A 21,084-nucleotide genomic window follows, 5' to 3' on the forward strand; every position below is an offset into this window, starting at 1 on the left:
CAAGTCATGCAATTAGGGAGGTGCTAAACTTTAAACCCAGATTTATCTCCAATGCCCGAGATCTTTCTACTGTACCTACTGTCCCAGTAAAAGGAAGACTTCGACATTGTCTTTTTTCTTTCTTTTTTTTTGAATCAGAGTCTTACTCTGTTGCCCAGGCTGGAGTGCAGTGGCATGCTCAGGGCCACCACAGCCTCAACCTGCTGGGCTCAGGCGATTTTTCCACCTCAACCTTCCAAGTAGCTGGAACCACAGGCATGTAACACCATGTCCGGCTAATTTTTTGATTTATTGTAGAGATGAGGTCTCACCAAATTGCCTAGGCTGGTCTCAAACCCTTGGGCACAGGCAATCCTCTTACTTCCACCTCCCAAAGTGCTGGGATTACAGGCATGAGCCACCATGCCCAGCTGACATTTTCAAATATTGCATATTTTGAAAAAGAACTTGCGTTGCAAATATTATGAGTTTTTTTTTAATGTCAGAGAATGATATGATCACCTTTGAGCAGAGTGCTAAGAGAAGCAGGATATAAACTATTGAAACCTAGATATAAATATTTAATGAATAAAAATTTGGATTTGGAGCTATTAGAAACTAACAAAGTTGGGTTCCAGATTCTGTCACTTCCCAATTCTGTTTTATGTTGAACTTCCCTGTTAGGGAGAATGAATTCTTAGCTGATTTGAGAAGATAATTTAGGGCAGAATATGTCTTACCTTGGATATTAGTGGTGCCATAGAAATAGGGGAGTAAGCCTCATTGATTCACTAAAAAGCTTTTCAACAACTGTACGTTGGACTTTGAGGAACAGATGAGGGTAACATGTAAATTATAAACTAGGAGTAAATTGAAAGTAGTATGGTAAGTTACACCTATTTATATAGGGAATGTTGTGGAAACTGAAAGAAAAGCTAATTCACTCCTCACCTCAAATGAATCATAAAAAGACTTCTCAGAAAATAACACTTGTTGCAAGTATATAGGATAACTAGAACTTAGAATAACAAAGGGAGATGAGCACTGAAAGAAAAACACACACACACACATACACATACAGATAAACTAACCAGTGATTTTTCATGAATTTGAGGTGCCTTTTGAATGAGCCATATGGATTATAATTTACATGAATACCTTTCAGAAGTCATTAGAGAAAGAAATTTGGTGTTCCAGTCATTCAAATTTTAGGAAGCAGCAGTTGACTGCCTTGTAATCTTTTGTAATATTATACCCTTCATTGGGTTGTATGTTTTTCATAGGGAAAGCCTATTGAAGATATTCTAATATTGAATATTAGAGCTGCATGCATTCTCAGAAATCATTTAGCCAGTTCATATTTTCACTCAACAATAATATTTATTGTGTACTAGTCACAGAGGACACAGATGAAAAGATGGCTCTTGCTTTCAAGGAACTCACAGTCCAAGAAAGGAAATAAACATATAAACAGACAATATACAAATTTGGTACAGTGGTATAATAAAAGAGTCGAGTACTGTTTAAGTACAGAGGAGGACTCATTCATTTTTCTTGAGGATTAGCTAAAATTTTAATTCATTCTTGAAGAATCTAGAAGACAGTTTATTTGCAACTGGAAGGGAGGATAGTTCAGGTCAGAATTGTGCTGGTTAAAAGGAACAGTTTATAATATTTCTGCTTAAGTTTTTCAGTCTGAGTTCTTCAAAGAAACAAAAATTATTTCAAGTAATGAAGCAAGTGTTGTGGACTTTCTTGGTTTTTATTAATGGTATAAGTTAACCTAATCCAGTGGTTCTCAATGTGTGATCAGCTCATCAACATTACCTAGAAATTTAGAAATGCAAATTCTCAGGCCTCGAGCCAGAGCTATGGTGTCAGAAACTCTTGTGATGGGGCCTAGCAATATGTTTAATAAACCTTCCAGGGTATTCTGATGCAAGCTCGTTTGAGAGCCACTGGACTAAGCTAACAGTAGTTCATGGAATAGTTGGAAGTTCATGGGCTTTGAGAACAGAGTCCTGAATTTGAATCTTGCCTCTCCTACTTTATAAATCTGTGATTGTTAGTTTGTTTCCTGATGTCTATGAGCATTGGGATTTTTATGTATAGAATGAAGATGATAATACTTTTTTTCCAAGGTTGTTTGAGGATTGATTGATGTAATCTGAATGCCTAATACTATAACTGGCGCACTGTAGGCTTTTGCTAAACAGTAACTACTGTTATCATTGTTGATTTTTTCCTTGATTTTTTTTTTCAGTGATTACTTTTACTTACTAAATGAAAACACATTCTTTTTTTTTTTTTTTTTTTTTTTTTTTTTAGATCCAAATGCACAAGAGATTAAGGACATCTATGGACTGAGTGGTCAAATAGAACACAAACTAGCTTTTCTGAGAACTCATGTGCCAAAGGAAATGAAGCTTGTGCTCATTGGCCATTCAGTAGGCAGCTATATTTCTCTTCAGATGTTGAAGCGTGAGCCTGAGCTTCCAGTAAGTATGTCTTAGGAGATAACTGTACGTGTTTGATTATGCATTTGCACAAATTCTCCTCAGATTTCCTTTACTTTTTTGCTCGTGTTTAATTGGTAAATAGAACAAAGAGAGATACTTAGTAGCTGCCTATATTCTTATCTCTATGTTACTCTGGTCCTGTGTGAGTGTATATTCACAGTGTGTCAAAGAATAATGCTGTGAGCGTGCCACTGCACTCCAGCCTGGGCTACGGAGTGAGACTTCGACTCAAAAAATAAAAATAAAAAAATAAAGTGCCCAGGAAAGTGAGTGAACTACAAGAGATTTAAAACAAAAAACGTTTGTACTTTCACTAACATATACCACTAAAATGACCCATTGAATGAATGTGATTCACAAGATAGTTAATTTCTTCACTCAAGAAACATATATTAAACCCTTGCTATGGGTCAGGCACCATGCTATGTTTTGAGGACATCCTGGAGAATAAGACAGTCTTTGAGGTAAGAGAACCTGAAGTCTAATAGTCAGACTAACCAATGGTTGCGATACCTACTGTCTTGTACAGGGTATGTAGGAGTATGACGGAGTACGGTTTAACCTAGTAATATGAAGCCAGGATAGGCGGTGATCCCTTCATGACCTCTTTGTTCTAGAATTTCAACTTTTTTTACTCTGAGGGATAAAAATATCTCCTGGGGCATCTTGGAGCTCACTAGGAGTTTCTCCTTTTATCACCAGCTTGGCACGCTTATTTCTTACACATAACTGCCCTTGGGAAAGGTACAACCATAGCCTCTCTGGCTGTGGTTTTTAATACCAAATGGAGGTTTTTAATTTTATTTTATTGGGTGTATGAAAATGCATTTTTCATTTCCATGAGAGTTCAATAAATTCGAGATTGCACTGCATTCACTGTTGTATTGTGTCTATCTTGTTTGTTTCTTTCCCTAGATGAGACATCTTAATGAGGCTTTATTTCTGCCTTTAGCATTTTGCACAGCTTCTAATCTCTTTTGTGCCTTCAGTATCTCCTCTAGTACCATGTTATGTGATTAGCATCTTTATAGCATACAGCCTGTCTCTCTTAGTGGTCCTACTTGGCCAGTCGCTTACAAGCTCTGACACTTAGAACCAGGACAACCAGTTTCCAAAACTTGTTGTCATTGTGTTGTCTGTGTGACCTTGGACAAGTTATTGAGTTTCTACATTAGTTTTGAGATTCTACTTCAGTTTCCTCATCTGTAAAATGGGAATAATAATAACTATGTTATTCAAGGGATTTTTGTGAGGAATTATGTAAATATTAGGAATGGTACCTGGAACTTAAAAGTTCCTTAAAGGTATTAGCTACTACTACTACTACTATTATTATTATTATTATTATGGAAATGACACTAAAATCATTGGTTCAGTCCTTAGCTTAGCTACTGTATTATTTGTCTGTTGCGGTGCACCAGCTTGTCTCAAAACGTAGCAGTGTAAAACAACACACATTTATTCACTCAGCTTCTGGTGAGAAATCTGGCTGCAACCTAGGGTCCCTGCTTTAGGGTCTCTCACAGCCTTGTAACCAAGGTGTCTTCCAAGGCTGTAGTCTTATCTGAAGACCGGGATTGAGATAGATTGCTTCCAAACTTACTCACAAGGTTGTTGGCAGGTTTCAGATCCTTGAGAGTTGATGGACTGGGTCCATAGTCCACTAGTGGTAGCTGGGTGGAGACCACTGTCCTTAACATGTTGGCCTCTTGCTTGCTTCATCAGAGCATGCCTGGGAGAAGAGCCAGAGAGAGAGCCTTCTGGTAGGGTGGAAGTCATAATTACAGAAGAGAAATCCCGTCACTTTTCCCATATTCATGTTAGAATCAAGTCACTAACTCTAGCCCACAATCAAGAGGAGGGAATTTCACAAGATCATGAATAGTAGGAGGCGAGGGTTAGTAGGAGCCATGTCAGAAACTGCCTACCCTGTCATTCTAAAGTTAGGACTTCACTTCTGTGTGTATAGTCAAGCATGTGGATATAAGAATATATATAAATTAAAATACTGAATTTATTTTCTGGGGCAGGTAATGACTTTGTCCTGTCAGTTAAAATGTAGCAAATTGATATGAAATATAATTTTTGATTATTAGCTGTCATAAAAGCTTTAAAAACATTAAAAAGGGTACTTGCCTATTTGAAATAATAAAAGCATTACTATTCTATAAACATAGGAAAGACAATTCTCATTTTTTAGTTCATCATTGTCTATTAACTTAATCACAGGTCTTTTAGATTTTGTATGTTTGCTCCAGATCTCTTTTGCATGTCATGGATGGTTCTCTTTTGTGTGTTTGAAAACAGTTGTTCAACACATTGTTTTTAACCCTTCTTTCTTTTGGGGCTTGCATTCCGGACATCTGTTGGGAAAGTACAATGCATCTTAAGGTTGATGTACTTTCTTATAGCTTATTCAACTTCATGACTTTCTGACTATTGTCTTGCATTCAGATGTCCTTGCCCTTGCAAGAATAGAGGTGAAGAGGGGAAGCAAAGGTGAAACATGAACTTAACCTGGTTTATTTGTGGAGACATAACTCAGACTGTGATTATAGAGTTTTCATATTCTAGAAAATTGTGTGTGCAATAAATTGTCCAAAGGTCACTTCTTTTTTTGTTGGGGGGGGAGGCGGATAGTAAACATCTGTAAGACTTTTTATTATTCAGACGCTTTCTCTGGTTTCAATTAGCTACATTGTTGAAATTCCCTCCCCCTCACCCCCTTTAAACACCTGGGTCAGTTAATATTGGTGGTGTGTTCTCTGCCAAAGTGTTGAAATTTCAGTGTCTCTGGACTACTCTAAGACAACACAGTGCTTGCATGCCTGAAGTTAGCATGATATGCTCCATTTAAGATGCATTTGACAATCAAATAAGTTTGTGTAAGCCAGAGTGTTACAATTCTTAATCATTTTGCCAAAAATAAGTTAGCTATTATGTTTTATAACATATGAAGTGTGATAATAAGAAACTTGTGTTTCCATCTCTTCTGTTATTTTTACCGGAATCTTTGACTCCCATAAGCTTTTGAGGACATATGTGTGGTTTAGTAACTGGTTTATTTGGTTTTATTTTGGTTTAGTTCTTTGCAATTTTTTATAACTATTTATAGGCAATTTTGGTCTTAAATCATCCTAAAAGACTTACTGTATATGTCAGAATTATTGTCTGACCTATATTTTAAAATACTGAAAAAATTAATTACCTCATCTAAGCATCTGATACTAAATTTTTTTGTTTCTTTTAACAAGTTTGATATGTAGAATTATAGAAATTTTCAGGTATTTTGACAGTAATGTCCAGAATAGGAAATTTTTAAAGTAGCTTGAGAACATAAGTAATTGGAAGACTGTTAAATAATAGCTACCGTGACTTATAATAATAAACATAGTTGTTTTTAGATTCATAGGATCTTCGAACTGAAAGAGGCTTTAGAGACAATCTAGCCCCATCTTTCATTTTCTAGTTGGGAAGTGAAAGAAAGGTACGATTTGCCAAGATGCAGCTCTGTCTGAATTCTGGACTGGAGAACACCTACATTAGCTGTGGGTATAAAGAGAATCTAAGAAATTATCAGATGGCTCTGTCAACCTTTGAATGGTAGCGGAGCCTACAGATATTATAGTATGCCCCTGCAGTGTGCACAACTACTAGGTTCATGTGACTCGTACAACTCCAGGAGTAGGAGACTCTAATGCTCTAGCAATTTGAGAGTTTTGGTGGGGAGGGTAGGGCAGATACATAGAAACAAAAATCTAGTAGTCTTATCTCCACTATCTAGAATCTTCTTTCTTTCATCATCAATCCTCTATATATTAAAAACATGCCATTTGATTTTGCCAATAAATCATTTGCATAAAGTTCAAGATTCAGAGTTGAAACCCTTGATTCTAACTGGGAGTCTACAGTGAGTTATGGGGTGAACTTCAAGTGATTTAACTTTTATTTTTCTTGAAGAATTTATATAATATTTAATGATACCATGTCCTCCCCTTCCAGGGATATCAGATCCTTCACAAACTTAATTTTTTCTATTTTTGGCCTTTCTTGGGGAAAATGCAGAATGATATAGAGCTTCCTTTGTCTGTCTGGTTGGCAAAAATATCTTCTCTCTAAATGAAATTTCCAGATTACTTAAACTCCTTTAAGTGCCAGACTATTTTATCCAATTGTATAAAAATTTGTCTAAAGTATGTTATTTACTTAATCTCCCTTCTTCTGTAATGCTTATGGACTGTAGGGGAATTTTTCTTAGTGATTCAAGGGTAGCTAGAATAATTTGTAATCAAAGAGATTTTATGTTCTGAGATTTCTTAGGTAGTAGTGCTTTTTCTTTTTTTAGAAGACTTTCTTATATGTATCCAGTTTTTCTATTTCCTTTTTTAGTGTTAAGTGTGCCATCTCTTTCCTATTTCTAATTTATTGCTACTATTTGGCTATGATAGGAGTATAGAAAACATAACCATGTTAAACTTTTTGTTAGTAAGAATGAACAGGTCCTAAGTAAAGATACAAGAGTAAAATCAACAGCATTAAACGAGTGGATATTGTTATCACTCACAGCCTTTTTCGTTTACTTCTTTTAGGATCCTCAAAAAGAATTTTTGGGGGAGTTTGTTTTAGTGGTCTGATTGGGTTGCAACATAGTATGCCTGAGAAAGCAGTTGGCTATGAGAATCCAGCTGATAGAAATAGAGAAACAAAAAAGCTGGACTAAGGGTTTTAGATTCATTTTCTGGACAGCAGGAAGCCACTGAAGGATCTCTGATGATAATGCCTCAGGCAAATTAATCTCTCAGAGAAAAGTACAAGGAAATGGAAAAAAGAAAGTTAGTATAAAGAGTGAACAACCAGGAGATAGGCAAGTTTTTAGTTCAAATAAGAAAGGATGAAGACAGTGTAAAGAGATAAAATTGCCAAGGGAAATTGTTGAGAAAAGATAGAAATCATAGCTGTATATTGGGGTAATGACTTCATTTGGTGTAAAGGATAGAGAGGAGGAAGCAGAGAAAGAAGCAGAGGATATAATAATTTCCCAAACTGTTGACTACAATCCACTAGTGGATCCTGAAATCACTTTAGTGAGTTGCAACCAGTGTATCAGTCAAGATAGAGTAGACTATGCTACAGTGAGCCACAATGTCAGTGGCTTTTAACAACATTTTTTTCTTACTCATGATACAGATGCTTTGAAGGTAGGCTGCCACTAGGTTGTTTTCTCTATGCAGACTTACTCCACAATAAAGACTGATGGAGTAGCTTCTGTCTGGAATATTCTAGTATCATGGCAGAGGATAAAAAGGAAATCATGAACCTTGCACTGCGTGGAAGTAACACTTGTGACTCCTTACATTTCATTGGACAGAGCAAATCACGTGACCAAGACTACCATCCTTGAGTCTGTGAAGTATAATCCTTCCCAGAGAAGGGAAGTACATGTTTGTGAACAATAAAACAGCATTTAAAAATAAAATGTTTAGTAAAATAGAATAGTAGAAAATATATTGTAATAAGAGTATATGTTGTGAAACTTTCGTTTCACTTTTTATAAGTGTGTGTTGATATCTTAGATTATACTGTAGAGTATGTATTTTACTCTGAGTCAAGGTAAAAAAAAGTTTGAAAATCATTAATCTAGACTAAAGTATACTATAGAAACTAAGAGAGGAGAAAAGAGAATGTCAAGAAAGGGGTAATCATATGGAGGATTAAAGATGAGCACATATTTTTGCCATCCTTCTCTCAAAAGATGAAGTCCATTTTCTTTCCCCTGTGAATTTAGGCTGGGCATGTGGCTTTCTTTCACCAATAAAATACAACAGAAGTGATGTTCTGATATTTCCAAGGTCAGGCCTTAGGAGGACTGGGAACTTCTATTTCCTTCCTCTCAGAAGCCAGCCACTATGTAAAGCGACCAACTACCCTGAGAGCACCATACCATGAGAAAGCCCAGGCTGGCCACACAGGATTATGAGACACCAGACATGAGTGAAACCATCCACCACTGAATACATCCAAGTGAGTAACCCCAGCTGGGACCACAGGGAGCAAAAGAAACATGCAGCTAAGCCCTGACCCACTGAATTAAGAAAAAGAATAATCATTGTAGTTTTAAACCTTAAGTTTGGAGATGGTAAGTTGTATAGCAGTAGATAACATAAACAAGATAACAATTCTGTAGATAACAGAATTGTGTGTAACAAATGTTGAAAGTTTTTTGCTGTCTGATATTAGTAACTAGAGTAAAAGGTTCTTGATGTCCTCGAAGAGAAACTTTTTAGTGAAATAATGGGAGAATGGGGTTGCAGGAAGTTAGGTGATTAAGTAGAGAGAGATTCAGAAATTGGTCAGTGAAGATGATAACTTAAGGAAGAAACTGTTCCCCCGGTATGTGTAAGAGTTCTTAACATATACTAAGGGAAATGCCTCACACAGAGAGGTGCTGAAAGTAAAAGAGAAACAGGAGCATTTGTTGGAATAGGTTTACTTCTATTTGTCTTTTAAACATACTTGAAAACTTAGAAAATCTATTTTTTTCTTAATCTTTGTGTCTTTGCAAAAGTATTTGTCTCCTATCCTGGCAGGGGTAAGGGTAGTGGCAGTGAATATGCGTCACATACTTGGTTCTCCATTTCAGTCTAGAAATCTGAATCAATTTCTTAAATTGATGTTCTTGTCATTACTAACAATAATTATACCTAACATTTATTTGAAATTTATAAGACATGTAACAAGGTCATTTAACAACCTAATTTTTTTCCATCTTACAGATAAGACTGAAATGCCAAGGAGTTATATGTCTAACTCAAATGTCAACTAGTAGAAAGTGACAGAAGTAGGACTATGTATTCTATTTTCTAACTTTTCCATTATCTGTTTTCCAGGTGAGTTAATTAGAAAGGTTATGATTACAGATGGTTAGAAAATATATTTGGCCTAAACTTAAGACTTTTGTTATTTTTTTCTTTAATACTTGGCTCCTTCAAATACACAATGAAGGTTTTGGTGGGAAGCAGGTGAATGAATGCTTTGAGGGGAGTTCAGAGAGGATTGGAAAATATGGAAGCATGTATGAGTTTTCTGGAGCATAGGAGACAGAGGGAGTTGTATTGAGGCATGGGCCAAGGACAGAAACTGAACTGAAAAGATAGTGAGTCAGAATCCTACAAATGAGCTGGGGACAGGAGTGTGAAAGGAAATGGAAGAATCTGTAAACACAGTACGTAGTAGTTTGACATTTATCTCCATGTTATCCATTAATGAATCTTGATGTGTGAAAACCACAGGTTTGGGTAGTCAACAATTAATTACACTGATTTGTAAAAGACTCTATTTCTGAAAACAATAAATCTCCTACTCTGAAAAAGTTTGTACTGAAGATGATAAAATGCTAGTTTTTTCAATCACTTGCAGACTCGTTTATATATTTATCTGTTTATGTGTGCACACACACATTATCTTTTGTGAATTACCCAAGAGAATACCTTGCTGAAAACTAGACACATGGAAAGTTTCAACTTTTCAACTTCAGCCATTTTTAGTTATCTGCATATTTTTTAAGTCCTGAAATTGCTTTCAAAGTGGAAAAATTGTGTGGGCTTTTTTCATCTTTTCATAACTCAAAAACTACTTAATATGTTTTTCTCAAACTTTACAGGAAAAAAAAATCACCTTGGGGTTGAAACCAAGCATGGAAAATTTCACCACAAAGGGCTAATTTTTTGGAAAACTGTAAGAAAGTGAAAACCGGGGGTTATAATAGAACATTCTTCATGCATATTAATACTTAGTACTTTATCTGATGCATTTCATCTGAGAATTTCTGAACACTTTTCAGATTTAAATATTGGGCCATTTTAATATTTGTTTACCCATGAGATACTGTCAAATATAGAAAATTTATCACATCCTTTCAAATGTCCAATATCTTGGGAGTTAGTGAGATGTGTTTAAAGTGACAGAGCAAATGAAGTAAAGTGACTACTGACCAGAGAAAGCCATATACTTACTGCCTAACACATTTTATCACCACCTCTCTCTGGCCCAGGAGTACTGTATTTTTAAGTAAAATATAATAGGTGACACTCAGATATCTATGCTAGCACATCTCAAAGCAGTGTCACCATCACCTAGGATTTTGTTACAAATGCAAATTCTTAGTGCACTCCTCCACCCAGACCTACTGAATCAGAAGCTCAAGGGGTGGGGCCCACCAATCAGTGTTTTTACTAGCACTGCAAGTGATTCTGATGCATGCTTAACTTTGAGGACCACCTTCCTAAGCTTTCCAAAAGCTTGGAACGTAGAACGCACTGAAATGCTGTGTACAGTTTAATCTGTTCTTGGTCTTTCTATGATGTCAGTTCTGTCTTCTCTTGTCATCCCTTGGAATCAAAGCAATACGTAATCAAATTCTGGAAAGGAAAAGTCTTTTCTGTATCACTGTGCTCTAGCAGTTTCCATCTATGACCTGGTCCACAAGCACAGAGACCCTCTTGAGTAAAGGTGCTGATATTTAGCTTGTTCAGGGTAATAGCACTACAAAGATTTATTTTTCATTTCCATGAATTATCAGGGTCAACACTGGAATGGGCCCATATATTCTCATTTCTTTGAAGTCTTAAAGTTCAGAAATTTAAGCCACATGTTATCAGGTCTGCCAGTGGAAGCTGGTTTAAGTGCTGCTCTTTTGTGTGCAAGTTCTCAGTCTGATGCTGCTATGACCCCATGCATTTCAGCAAACTCCAGTGTCTATATTTTTGTGTCTTCAGGCACTGAAGTAGTTGTTTATGTGGCATTGTAATTCATGGAAATGAAAAAGTAAATTCTGAGAATATTATCCTGGTGGCAGAAGTCACTACTCTGTTGTATGTGGGTCTTTAGCTAATAGCCAGTGTCCCAGTTTTTTTGTAAGGATGGGAAATTTAGGCATAGTCTAAGGGAATTTAAGGAGTTTAAAGGTACATTCAGATGCAACCACTCTCGGTGAAACCTGGCTATATAAGCTAATGCAGAAGGAAAGGGGAAAAAAGAGACATCTTTATTTATTTAATTAACTTATAACTTAAAATTGTATTATGAAAAGTTTCAAGCAGAAATAAAAATAATCTCTAAGTATCTATTACATATAACAGATTAATATAGCTACTAATATTTTGTTATCATTACCCCATTTCTTTTCTTAAATACTTTCAGGTAAATTATAGCCCTATGATATTTCATTCTTAAGGAACTTGTATCTTGAGCAAAGGACATTTTCTTATATAACTACCATGTCATTATCATACCAACCAAAATTAATGATAATTCATTGGTATAGTCTAATACAGACCATATTCATATTTTCTTTGTTCTCAAAATGTCTTTTTACCATTGGTTTGCAAAATTCTTCTTTAACTTTTTTTTTCTAATATAAAAGTTACTATATTTGCAAACTTCAGGAAGATAGAAAAAAGTTTAAAAAGTAAATTTACCTTTGAAAGTTGGTCGTAAGTAATGTGCAGAAATATACTAAATATATCACAGATTGCTTTTATAACACAAGCGGCTTGTGTTATAAAGTAGCTTGTGTTACAAAACAGAAGTGAAATTGGCTTCAAAAAAAGTATAGACAGATTTCTTTATAGTTTATTTCAGAGAGATTTAGCATGAGTTCATGATTTTATATGTCATTTTAAAGCAAACTAACTTGTTCCTTGAGTTTCCATGCCTTCATCAGAGAAAATAATGTAGCACTCTCTCAATTTTTTTAATTTAATAAGAAAAAATAAAAATTTGAGCTGCTTTTATATTATTATCTATTTGGATATGGAAGCTTACTTAAGGTACATAATTCTCTGTAGGTATTTATAATAACAAAAGAAGAAATTATCACTTTATTAATTATTTATTATATTACTGTAATAAATTATGAATGTTATTTAATCCTTTCAGTAACATGCAAGGGAACTATTCCATTTTGTACATGAGGAAACTGAGACTTAGAAAGGTTGTGAGTAACTTGCTCAGAGTTAGCCAACGAGTAAGTAGTAGTACAAGGGTTTGAACCCATGTATGTTTGACCCTGAAGTCCATGTTCTTAGCCACTAGGCTAAAAAGGTTAATTTTGTATTATAAGTAATTTGTAGAAATACACAAAAACAACAGCAAGTTCTCAGATAAAGATGCAAAGGACATGAACAGATAATTCACCAAAGAACTGACTAATCGGGGGGGTGGGATTGGCAGTTGAGGGAAACTTCCAGGGGAGGGATGGGCACACGTCATCAACAAGGGTACCTGCATAATGAACATTTGTATACTTAACCCTGAATTGTACCCCACATCTTTAAAATAAAATTAAGAAGAAAAAGAGTTGACTAATAAAACATATCAAAAAGTGATCCAACCTGCAAAGAGTTGAATCTTGTCAACAGCCTTAGTGATTTGGATTCTTCCTTAGTCAAACCTCAGATGCGACCACAGCCCAAGCTAATACCTTATTGTAGCCATGTGAGACCCTAAGCAGAGAACCCAGCTAAGCCAGACCAGGATTCCTGATACACAGAAACTATGAGAATAACAAATGTTTATTATTTTAAGTTGCAAAGTTTGTAGTAATTTGTAATACAGCAGTAGATAACAAATTAAGAGGAAAGTAAAAGGTAATATCAACTGCATGGTTTCTCTGCAGGAAAACCTACCCTTAGACCAGTCGTGGCACTGAGTCAGTATCAGAATCGTTGGCATTAGCCTAGCCTCTTCCCTAGCCACTCTTCCCTGCTCTTACCTTATCTTACCTATTCTACTCAATTACCTAGGCTTTTTGCCTTTCTTGCAATTTTTAAATTAACACTGCCACCACCCACCAAAAAAATAATTTGAGTTGTTGGTAAGTATGCCTTTTGATGGCCTGCCTTATGATAGTTATTTGATGGAATAAGAAGATCACAGGTTGGTATTAGCATTGTTCATTCTACTCTAAGTTGAAGCAGCCTTATTTGAAAGTATGGCCGCATTCAAATCCCATCTTACCAGGAAGTTCATAGAGGTATGATATTGAGAGACTCTGTGGTATAAGTGGCCCATGCTAAGACAGAAGTGTTAGCTTTTGTGAATACCCTTGAAGTTGGATGAATACAGATCTGAAAAATATAGCTTATATCTTGCCAAAGCTAAGCTTTGTTCATAGATGAAGCATAACTCTCAAGAGAAGAGATAACAAGGAGGATGGTAGAAATTGATGAACAAAATTCTGTGAAATTGCCTCTTTCTGACTTTTGTTTATTATTCCAGACAGAAGCTTCTTTTTAGGTCTGTTTGTGGGGGTTGAGAAATGTGATTATGATTTTTAAGAAAGGAAAAGGCTCTCTAATCTGGTTAACCAGTATGTATGAGGTTGTTTTACACTCTTGCTTGTATGGAAAATCTGTGAACAATTGCAATGTAGGCCACAAAAAATTTCCTGAAATGGAAAAAGCCTAGGAGGCACTAAATGAAAGATGCTTCATGAGAATAAAATGTGGATGTTGGAGATCTCACATTTCAGGCCATTTCAGTATTAATGTATTTAGGAAGAATAAGATTGCCAAGTATCAGGAATATGTATTGACAAGTAGATAAAAGACTAAAGCTAGAATCATACCTGACAGTCTGTCCCTAGGAAACTAGATACTACATCGTTTTTCAGTGTCAACCATGCAGAGACCATAGGGAGCACACATGAATGAAGACCATAGACAGTTCAGAAACCCTTTTCAACAAATAATGTTAATTTGTCTCCTTACTAGTGATAGTTATGGGAGCTTCTGTGGTAAGCCAAATTGAGTGTAAGAGATTCAGCCTTTCATAACCTACTTCCCTCAGGAAAATGCTGAGAAACTTCTTGTGCCCTCTCCCAAAAGTAAACGTCTCTGACAGCTTCAATAATTTATTAATGTTAGTGACAGTAATTTAGAAAAGACATCATAAAGTCTTAGATACAGATTCTGGTTGTTGAGAGAATTCTCCTTAACGTTCCTCTGAGGGGAGATGGCCTCAACTTGTTTTCTTCCAGTCATAGTCCCTGTGCCTACCCTATAGTCCCTGCACCTAGGTTTCCATCCTAACTTATAATTTTTTGTTGTCCAGATAAACTTTAACACTTTTCTATCTGTATGCTTTTGTTGATTGACTTCCTTTCTGTGTTATCCTATACCACCTAACTGATGCCTTTAATCTATCTTTTAAAATCATCTCCTCTGCCTTTGATGCCTTCAAAGGGACTTGAAAAATTTTTTCCCAGCTTTCCTAATTGTTCTTGGCAGGAAGATTGATGTACAGTAAGGTAGCCTGCCGTACCACCTCCCATTAACACCATTAGCAGATGTTGTATAGCTTTACATTCTTCCAGCTCTGCTATTGAGAAGTATGTCATTTTGAGTTTTTAATTCTTTATATGGGCTGTTTTGTTCCTCTGGAAAGTTTTAGAATCTTCAGTTTATTCCCAGTATTGTATTTTATGATGATGTTTCTTGGACTGCTTATCCTTTTTAATCTGTACATGAACTCTTTCCTGATTCTTTCCAGTCATTTTTACTCTGTCCTTCCTTTGTAACACATTTTTCTCATGATTCTTATATATTCCACCTTGTATTATAGACATTGTGTATTTATTTGATTTTTACTTTAGATATTTTAGCTTTTCCTTTTTAATTGAGGTATAATTTATACACCGTAGCTCTTTTTATCTCTCCCTGCTCCATTCTAGATATTTCTTTTGACCTAGCACTGCTACTTTAACCCTGAGCAAGTTACTTACTGAGATTCTCAATTGAGCTATGTATAAGCAGCTTTAAACCCATCTGTTGCTTTCTTAATTTTAGCTATTCTGCTTTTTGCTTATCAACTTTTCATTTTATTATTTTTATAATTACTCATCCCTAAAATACCCCATCATATTTTATATCTTGATCATTTTAATCATAGTTATTTTAAACTTCCTGATTTTATTCAACTTTGTACCATCAAAAGATTTTTAAAGTACAATTTTTTTTTTTTTTTCAGAGACAGATTCTCACTCTGTTACCCAGGCTGGAGTGCAATGACACAGTTACTGCTCACAGTTCACTGCAACACCAAATTCCTGTGCTCAAGCAATCCTTCTACCTCAGCCTCACAAGTAGCTGGGACTATAGGCACATACCACCATACTCAGCTAATTTTTTAGTAGAGACAGGGTTTCACTGTGTTGTTCAGGCTTGTTTCAGACTCCTGGCTTCAAACAACCTTCATACCTCAGTCTCCCAAAGTGCTGGGATTACAGGTGTGAGTCACCACGACCAGCCTACATATCACTTGTATTCTTAAAAGTTCAGCAATGACATATTGGAAATTAAAAGGCTGTGTCTGATAATTCCAATATCTAAGTCTCGCATGGTTTCATTTCTACTTCTGCATTTTTCTTATTTGTTTCAGTTGTATTATCTTGTCCATCTGTATGCTTGATTATTAACTTAGGTTCACCAAAGAAACAGGCCCAATATGATGAATGTACATAAAAAGAGATTTATAGGAAATCAGTTCACGTGATCAGGGTGATTGACAAATCCCAGGATCTGCAGTTGGCAAACTACAGACACAGGAGAGCCAATGGTTTCAGGCAAAAGGCCCAAGAACCAGAAAAGTTTCTGGTGAATTGCAGTCTAAAGGTTGGCAGGCTCAAGACCCAAGAAGAGCCAATGATTTACTTTGAGTCTGAGGACAGTAAAAAACCGATGTCCTGGCTTGAAGGTGGTCAAGCAGAAGGAATTCTCTCTTATTTAACCTTTTGGTACTATTCAGGTCTTCAACTGATTAAATGAGACCCAGTCACATTAGGGAAGGCAATATGCTTTACTCAGTATGCCAGTTCAGATGTTAATAACAGCCAGAAATACCCTCACAGACACACCCAAGACGTTTGACCAAATATCTGGGCACTCTGTGACTCAGTCAAGTTTACATGGAAAATTAGCCATCAAAGCTTGGTAAGTTTTTTGTTTTTTTTTTTTTTAATTGAATACCTGACATTACATATGAAAAATTATTATAATAATATTAGGATCTTATTTTTCTCTAAGAAGGATTTATTTTTGCTTTTGACTAGCAGTTATAGTTAAGCTAGATCACTTTGATGCCTCCAGGAATTGAACTGAATCAAAGCTATCTTTGTAGGGGCTAGCCTATTTCCCTTTCATCACTACTTCTAGGATATAACCTCTGACAATTTCATGGGAAGTCTAAGGTGTCTTCTCTTTAATGTGCCCAAAATGCCCAAGTTTTGTCCCTCAAGACTTATATATATTTTCAGAAACTTTCTTCAGCATCTTGACCTCTTAGCTTCTGTTTGCAAATCAGCAAATAACTAAGAAAAGCTATTTCAACACTCTTTTCTGAGGTTCCTTTTTCCCTAGGATTTTGGCCTTCAAATCTCCTCTGCCTTTGGTGCTTTCAAAGGGACTTAAAAAAATTTTTTTCCCCAGCTTTCCTAATTGTTCTTGGCAGGAAGATTGATTTGCAACAAGATAGCCTGCCATACCACCTCCCATTAACACCATTAGCAGCTGTTGCATAGCTTTAAGTTCTTCCAGCTCTGCTATTGAGAAGTATGTCATTTTGAGTTTCTGATTCTTTATGTGAATTGCTTTGTTCCTCTGGAAAGTTTTAGAATCTTCACTTTATTCCCAATATTGTATTTTATGATATTTCTTGGACTGTTTATCCTTTTTAATCTAGAAACTGGCATGCATATGTCCTGAGAACTTCAGGGTTTTTGTATTTTTTCTCTCTTCTTGTTTTCTCATTGTTCATGTTTTGTACTTCCAGAAAATATTTTCTTGGTTTATTGTTTTTTCCATTATTCACTTATTTTGATTTTTAGTTGTATACAATGAGAAATGTGGGATATTTCTTCAGAAATATGAGCTACATCCCCAACTTTATCCTCAAATTCATCTAATTTGACTTTCGATTTTGGCATTCATGCAAATAGTTTCTAAGGAATTTCTGTTTCTTTGCTCCCTTTTTATAGTATTCTTTTAATTTCATGGATCTTCTCTCTCTCCCTCACTCTCTCTCCTTTCATTTCCCTTCTTCTCCACCATCCCCTTTTCCCCTACTTTTTTTCCTCTTCTCTCTCAGGAAAGCAAATATTTCGTGTTTTGAGGGGCTCTTGCATTGTCTATTCATTCTGAATTCCTTTTTTCATGTGTATATTGATCTGTACCATATATTATAATTAAAAGTTTCCTCAAATGTCTGATAATTCCTTCATTACCTAATGAGGCATCAAAAGTACTAAGAGGTTTTTATGAGAGTAGGTTTCCTCTCAGCTGGTTGGCTGTACTACAGGGTTATTAGACAGGTACTCTGACCTTTTCTGGTGTGATATTCTCCAGTGTCACTATCTGTATGTTTTTTTGTTTTTTTTTTTTCTAGAGCTGTTAAGTTTCTCCACAAGAACATCTTCAAACCTCTTGTCTGAGCATCATCCTTTAAGTAAATAGCTCAAGGGGTCAGTGTGTACATATGATGTCTCAGCATTTAGTGTATCGGCTTTCACATACTCCCCTATTTTAAGAAGTCCCTTTTCCCCTGCCTTTTTCCATGCCCAGTGTGCACAGGTCAGGAGCCTCTTTCCTTCCATTTCTATTCAGGATAAACTTCCACGTCATGTTGGATTGTGGAAGAGTTGCTTGGAGGTATTGTATGAGACAGGTGTTCTGGGGAACTAGTTGCCTCTCAGACAAACTCCCATTCAATCTACTATGTGCTGTGCACTGTTACTGAGACCTGTTATGGCTTTGGGTGCACTTGTGAACAAAACAGTAAAAAACAAAAAATAAAACTCTGCCTTTGCAGAATTTGCAGTCTACTATGGGCAGAGGATAATAAGCATAAAAATAAATGAATTGACATGTTCAAAGGTGATACTGCCTTGATATAAAGAGTGGAGCAAGATAAAGAGGATTGGAAGTGCCGTGGCTGGGGGATAGAGGGCAGTGGTGGACTGCAAGTCATTCCTTAAACATTAATTTCAAATTTGCAGAAGAGTTACAAGAATAAGAATAGTGCAAAAACACAAAATACACCTTACCCATATTTACCTGTTGTTAATATTTTACATTTGCTTTATTTGCTTTGCCTCTCCCTCTTTCTTCCTTCCCCACCCCCCATGATATTTCTTTCTGAACCATCTGAGAGTAAGTTGAATATATCCTGGCCCTTTATCCCTAAATGTATCCTTAAGTATATAGTTCTTAAGAACAGGGATATACTCTTGCTTATCGACAGCATAGTTATCAACTTCTATAAATATAATACTGATGTAATACTTTAATCTACCTTCCATATTCCAGTTTTGTCCTTTGATCTACTTAGGTCCTTAATAGCATCTCCTCCCCTTCAGTATATAATCTAGTCTAGAATCAGGTGTTTCACTTCATTGTCATGTCTCTTCATTCTCCTCTAGTCTGAAACAACTTAATGGCATTCCTTTGTTTTTTCACAAAATTGACATTTTGAAGAATATAGTTCCTTAAAAAAAAAGAATAACCTTAATCTTGTGTATGTCCCGTGTTTCCTTACAACAAGATTGAGATTATGCATTCTTGGTTAGAGTACCTTATAGGTACTCTTATGGATGCTGTATTCTTCTCAGGGTAGCTTATCTGTAGGCACATGATGTCCAGTTGTTCCTCACTGATGATGTTAATTTTGATCACCTAGTCAAAATGTTAACCAAAATTCTCCACTGCATAGTTTTTTTTTGCTATTAGTTAATAAACTTTTTTTTGCTATTAGTTAATAAACACTTTTTTGCTATTAGTTAATAAACAATCTATGGGGAGATGCTTTTAAGATCATGCCAGTCTTCTGCTCTTCAAAAATTTTTCCTAAATTTTATCCAATATTTTCTTGCCTGATCCAGTCTTTCCCATGATGGTTGCAGAATGATTTTCCAACTCTAGCATTCCCTCCACATATACCAGTTAATACTCAGTATTCTACTGTGGGCAGGAGCCCTCCTTTCTGCTTCATTTATGTATTTATGTCTGTGTATATATATTTACTTATCAGCGTAGACTTGTATACTTCTTGTAAATTAGAAATTCATAAGAAATTACTGTGTTTATTTTAGTTGTAAAGTTCTGTATTTGGCCACTGGGGAATCCCTGCAGTCTACCTTCTGTTCCAAACTGCAATTTTATGTTTATTAGGCTTCACTGAGAAGTGACCTGCAGGAGGTGGAATTAGCCATGTGACTATCTAGGAGACAAGAATCTCAAGCAACCGAAATAGCTATTACAAGGCTGTACGGTCAGGAGTATGCCTGTGACGAATAGCAAGGAGGCCAGTGTGACTGGAGCAACGTATATAACATGTGGAGTAACAAGAGGGTTGTCTGAAAGACTGTGCTTTTACTCTGAATAAGCAGAGGAGTGATATCTGACTCGGGTTTTAAAAGGAATTTTCTGGCTGTTGTGTTTGGAATAAACTATAGAAGAACAAGAATGGAAATAGGGAAGCCAGTGATGAGGCTATTGCAATAATTCAGGTGACACATGATGGCATGTGGATTAGACTATAGAAGTAACTGTTGAGATGATGAAAAGGGATATGATCTTCATATATGTTGAAGGGGGAGCCAAATAATTTTCTAATTGATTAGATGTGGAGTATGAGAGAAAGGGGGGACTTAAGGATGTCTGTAAAGATTAGGGCTGAGGAACAGGAAGCTGAGCTAACATCTATTGAATTAAGGAAGACTAGACAAATTAGGTTTGGGGAAGATAGGACGTTGTTTTGGAGATGTTTTTAGACATCTCAAGTGGAAATGCAGAGTAGATAGTTATATATTTTTTTAAAAATTGGAGTGTACATGGTCAAAGGAATTTGAAAAGGAAAAACTGGGCAGTTAAAGGAAAAACAATGAATATAGTATTCTTGGAACTAACAGAAGTTAATGTGACCTCCATAATGTACCCAACCGAGTTGATCAGAGAGATCAACTCGGTTGGGTACATTATGGAGGTCACATTAGATAGGAACTAAGAATTGACCATTGGATTAGCAATGTGGAGATCTTTGATGCCTGAGCAGTTGTAGTAGTATAGGAGAAATAAAAGATTCTCAGCCAGTACCTCTTTTTTTTTTTTTTTGTCTCTATGCATATCATCTGTCTTCAAAGTTTCTAGGAATTATCTTTTTATCTGTATCTCCCTCTGAAGATATTGGTTACTCATTCTGTTTGTTCTTCTGCTTTCCAACTACTCCAAATATGTTGACATCTCTCACCTGCCTTCAGTATTCTCTTGTTCTCTTTGTTCTAATGGGTTTATCTTTTATTTATTTATTTATTTTATTTTCCTTGGATTTTGAGAGGGAACAGAGATAAATGAATAGGTTCATTTTTGCCATATTAACCACAAGTGCAAATTATTCATTACATAGTAACGATTACATTCTGTAACTAGAATTAACTTAAAAGGCCATAGATATTTAAGACTGGAAAACTGTCATTGCATTATGATCACATTTCTTTTTGCCACCTCTTTGCCTTCCTCGCACTCTCCATCTGTATCCT

General features: G+C 35.8%; 1 protein-coding gene across 1 annotated transcript in view; it reads left to right on the forward strand.

The window, feature by feature from the left end:
• The window catches only part of LDAH (lipid droplet associated hydrolase), a 75,950-nt gene that overhangs the window by 42,712 nt on the left and 12,154 nt on the right, over window positions 1-21,084 (forward strand). Inside the window, exon 4 of the mRNA XM_008052095.2 lies at window positions 2,308-2,477. Coding sequence (XP_008050286.2) covers window positions 2,308-2,477 — 170 coding nt within the window. The remainder of the gene's footprint in view (window positions 1-2,307; window positions 2,478-21,084) is intronic.

Source organism: Carlito syrichta, unplaced genomic scaffold, assembly GCF_000164805.1.
Source record: "Carlito syrichta isolate Samal-C Ts95f unplaced genomic scaffold, Tarsius_syrichta-2.0.1 Scaffold256284, whole genome shotgun sequence".
NCBI lineage: Eukaryota > Metazoa > Chordata > Mammalia > Primates > Tarsiidae > Carlito > Carlito syrichta.